This window comes from Neopelma chrysocephalum, unplaced genomic scaffold (assembly GCF_003984885.1).
Source record: "Neopelma chrysocephalum unplaced genomic scaffold, ASM398488v2 Primary Assembly neopelma1_94143, whole genome shotgun sequence".
NCBI lineage: Eukaryota > Metazoa > Chordata > Aves > Passeriformes > Pipridae > Neopelma > Neopelma chrysocephalum.
The window spans coordinates 1,961-2,625 of NW_020922851.1; the positions used below are offsets into that span (position 1 = coordinate 1,961).

The following is a 665-nucleotide window of genomic DNA, read 5'->3' on the forward strand; positions in this document are numbered from 1 at the left end:
GACCCAAGGGAATGGCCTGAGTGTGACACCCAGAGTGACCCAAGGGGACACGGGGGACACCCCCAGAGTGAGCCCAGGCCCCAGGGTCCCCTGTACCTCTCCGTAGGGGCAGCAGTTTGTTCTCCAGCACGTCCCGGGCGTCGGTGCCCTCGTCCATCAGGTCCAGCTTGGTGATGACCCCGATCGTCCGCAGCCCTGGGTGCCAGAGCCACCAATCAATCCAGCAATCAATGCCAATTAATCACAGCCAAACCAGCCTGGGGAGGTGGAACCCAACAGGGACCCACGGCCCCGAGTGGAACCCGAGGATGGGGGGGAGGAGGAGGAAGAGGAGGATGAGGAGGGAAGAGAAGCCCTTTGGCATCAAAATCCATCAGTGGAGAAAGTGGCAGAGAAGAGGAGAAGGAGAACAAGGAGGAGGAGGAGAAGAAGAAGGAGGAAGAGGAGGAGGAGAAGGGAAGAGAAGTCCTTTGGCATCAAAATCCATCAGTGGAGAGAGTGGTAGAGAGGAGGAGAAGGAGAACAAGGAGGAGGAAGAGGAAAGAAGAGAAGGCCTTTGGCATCAAAATCGACCAGTGGAAAAACTGGTAGAGGAGAATAAGGAGGAGGAGGAGGAGAACAAGGAGAAGGAGGAGGAGGAGGAGGGAAGAGAAGCCCTTTGGCAT

General features: G+C 57.0%; 1 protein-coding gene across 1 annotated transcript in view; it reads right to left on the bottom strand.

The window, feature by feature from the left end:
- LOC113980428 (dynamin-2-like) overlaps positions 1 to 665 on the bottom strand; it is a gene marked incomplete at both ends in the record, with an annotated part of 3,644 nt that overhangs the window by 1,885 nt on the left and 1,094 nt on the right. The window contains one exon of the mRNA XM_027707643.1: positions 97 to 195. Coding sequence (XP_027563444.1) covers positions 97 to 195 — 99 coding nt within the window. The remainder of the gene's footprint in view (positions 1 to 96; positions 196 to 665) is intronic.